The sequence below is a fragment of the Montipora foliosa genome, chromosome 3, assembly GCF_036669935.1.
Source record: "Montipora foliosa isolate CH-2021 chromosome 3, ASM3666993v2, whole genome shotgun sequence".
Classification (NCBI taxonomy): Eukaryota; Metazoa; Cnidaria; class Anthozoa; order Scleractinia; family Acroporidae; genus Montipora; species Montipora foliosa.
Genome location: NC_090871.1, coordinates 63,744,714 through 63,747,213, shown reverse-complemented (window position 1 = coordinate 63,747,213; position 2,500 = coordinate 63,744,714). Strand labels below are relative to the sequence as shown.

Sequence of the window (2,500 nt, the reverse complement as noted above, 5' to 3'; positions counted from 1 at the left end):
GATAGAGAACCGACAGAAACTCCTTAAATTTGTGTGACGCAGCACAGAAAACTGCCCATCTATCGGGATGATGAACCAAAGATCGGTTTTAAAACGTAGGTAAATAATTATATTCTTGGGGATTAAATTCCACGACTTACAAACTGAAAATAGATAGTGCGTCTTCGTTAATTTACAACTAATTTCCCTGGATTTTGGTTCACGCAAAGAGAAGGGTGGAGGGGTAGGGGAAAGGGATGAGGCGTTGGCCCAAGGGGTAGAGTCCATGCCTTTCAATAATTCAATGTGACCCGAGTTGGCTTTTCGAACTCAAAATTATGGTTAATAATAATTTTGGTTCTCGACTCTGCTCCTAGAAGTTTCCCTCCGGGTATTCCGGTTTCTCGCTCTCTCTCTCCCAAAACTATCACTGGATTGGATGTGCTAGACAAGGTTGAAACTTTAATATAAGTGGTTAATATCGTTATCGTTATCATTTACAGGTGCAGAAAACGAGTCAACTCTCGAGGAAACCAACTAAGCCAACATGAAACCTGTCGCCCTGTCGTAAACCAAGAAGGTCCAGAGTATGTTGGTTTTGCAGTCCGAAGCACATGCCCGAGGGACTGGAAAGATGAGATTGTGCGCAATAAATGTCAAATTGAAGATCAAAGAGATTTGTTTAATGACTGGCCCGTGTTTGATCCCGACGGGCGCATTACTTACAGAAATGTTTTTTGTGCAAGGTGCAATGGCGCAGTGAATACAATCTACTGGAGAGTTGAGGCGGAGTGTAGTGAATGGTTTAACACAACTTCTTTCAATCTCAGTGATTTGATGCGCTTCGCGCATGCCAACTGTTCAGTAAAAATCAGAGAATCTTGGGTTCAATACTTGAAGCAGTGCATCCCTCGTTTTCAAGACTGTTCGGGGATTGGTCGGGAGAAAAATGGATCGTTTTGCCAATCACAGTGCCTGGGGTATGCTTTTCCTGTTTGTTTGGACAGCTCAGAAAGAAAGATAAAAAGATTTCGAAATCTGCAATGCGCATTGTGTAACGGATTTAAGCCCAGCTATTTGAAGATCGATTGTACTTTTGGAGGTTTTCCTGTTTCACCGCCTCTGACTATCCTGTTTGATTTTACTTCCTCCTTCGAGAACAGGGTTACAGTTACAGACAAAAAAATGAATCTGGAGCGAAATATAAACCACGTTTGGCATTGTGATTCCGACGAGGTGTACGACCCATACGCTGGAAAATGTAAAAGCATTGTCAGTTTACACCGATCACAAATTGCCACGCAGGTTTCCCAGAATGAACAAACAGTACCGATTGATTTCGTGTCAACCACGCACGTTTTCCAGAATGAACAAGCGGCACCCGCTGATTTTATGTCAAACGAAACGAGATTGTTGATGAATTGGAACTGCACTTTCGTGGCTTTCAACCACAGCGATTACGAACAACTACCTAATGGTACGGTCTACATTAAACCTCACCGCAAGATTTACGGGAAAACAAGGTATATAATTCGCAGGAATATTTTGCTGCTTTGCGTCAACTTTTCAAGAAATGCGACAAAGGTGGCCGAACAGCGAAGAACAGGCTACCTCACTAAAACAAGTCCAACATCTCTCCAAATAATGACTTTCGCTGGCTGCATTACGTCAGTGGTGTCCCTCCTTCTCCTGTTGGTAAAATATGCTCTATTTTCTGAACTGCGCAACTTGCCTGGAAGGATCATTATCAACTTGTCGTTATCTTTGCTACTGTATCAAGGCGTCTTTCTCTTAGCAACGAAGGCTTCCAGTCGTGAGCAATGCCAGGTGATCGCCATTCTTCTTCATTACTTTGTCTTATGCTCTTTCATGTGGATGAATGCTATGGCGTATGATGTGAAAAAGACATTTACTTCCTCGGGTAAGCTTAAGATTACGTTTACTTTGGGGGGAGGGTGCTCAAAAACGTATACGTAAATCTCGGATTATATGGTTCCTTCACCACCAAAAAACAGAAGATTCGGGCCAAAAACACTTATGTCCAGAACTGAATGCAATAATCAGATGCACGTACGATTTTAATGTCCAGCATGAAGTGTCCATTTAGATCTATGCATTTTCTACCTATTTGCAACAATAAGGTAAGTCAAGTGAAGCTATGATCCCCGCAGCTATGAAGTCAATTTTGACAATCAGGTATATTAACCTAAAAAAGTCAGGACTTCAACGGGGTTTGAACCCGTGATCTTGCGATGCCGGTGCGACTCTCTAACTAACTGAGCTTTGAAGTCACTGATGTGTAAGTGTACGGGTTAACTCATTTTTGGTTAAACTTGAGTATGAGACTATTAATTAGAATTTTGCACGCTTATCACAATGCTTTTTCGAATATTTTCAAAAATAACCACCATACTGGGCCTATGTCATGGGAGTTGTAGGCTCCTGGTCATGGAGATGATGGAGTGTAGATTTTATGCGCTCTTATATCCTGCTGTAGAGAATGGTACATATTCTCGGTATA

The 2,500-nt window shown here is 41.9% G+C and overlaps 1 protein-coding gene across 1 annotated transcript in view; it reads left to right on the top strand.

Annotated features, from left to right (window-relative positions):
- Nucleotides 1-2,500, top strand: part of LOC137995088 (uncharacterized) — a 27,792-nt gene that overhangs the window by 18,183 nt on the left and 7,109 nt on the right. The window contains exon 4 of the mRNA XM_068840674.1: nucleotides 483-1,900. Coding sequence (XP_068696775.1) covers nucleotides 483-1,900 — 1,418 coding nt within the window. The remainder of the gene's footprint in view (nucleotides 1-482; nucleotides 1,901-2,500) is intronic.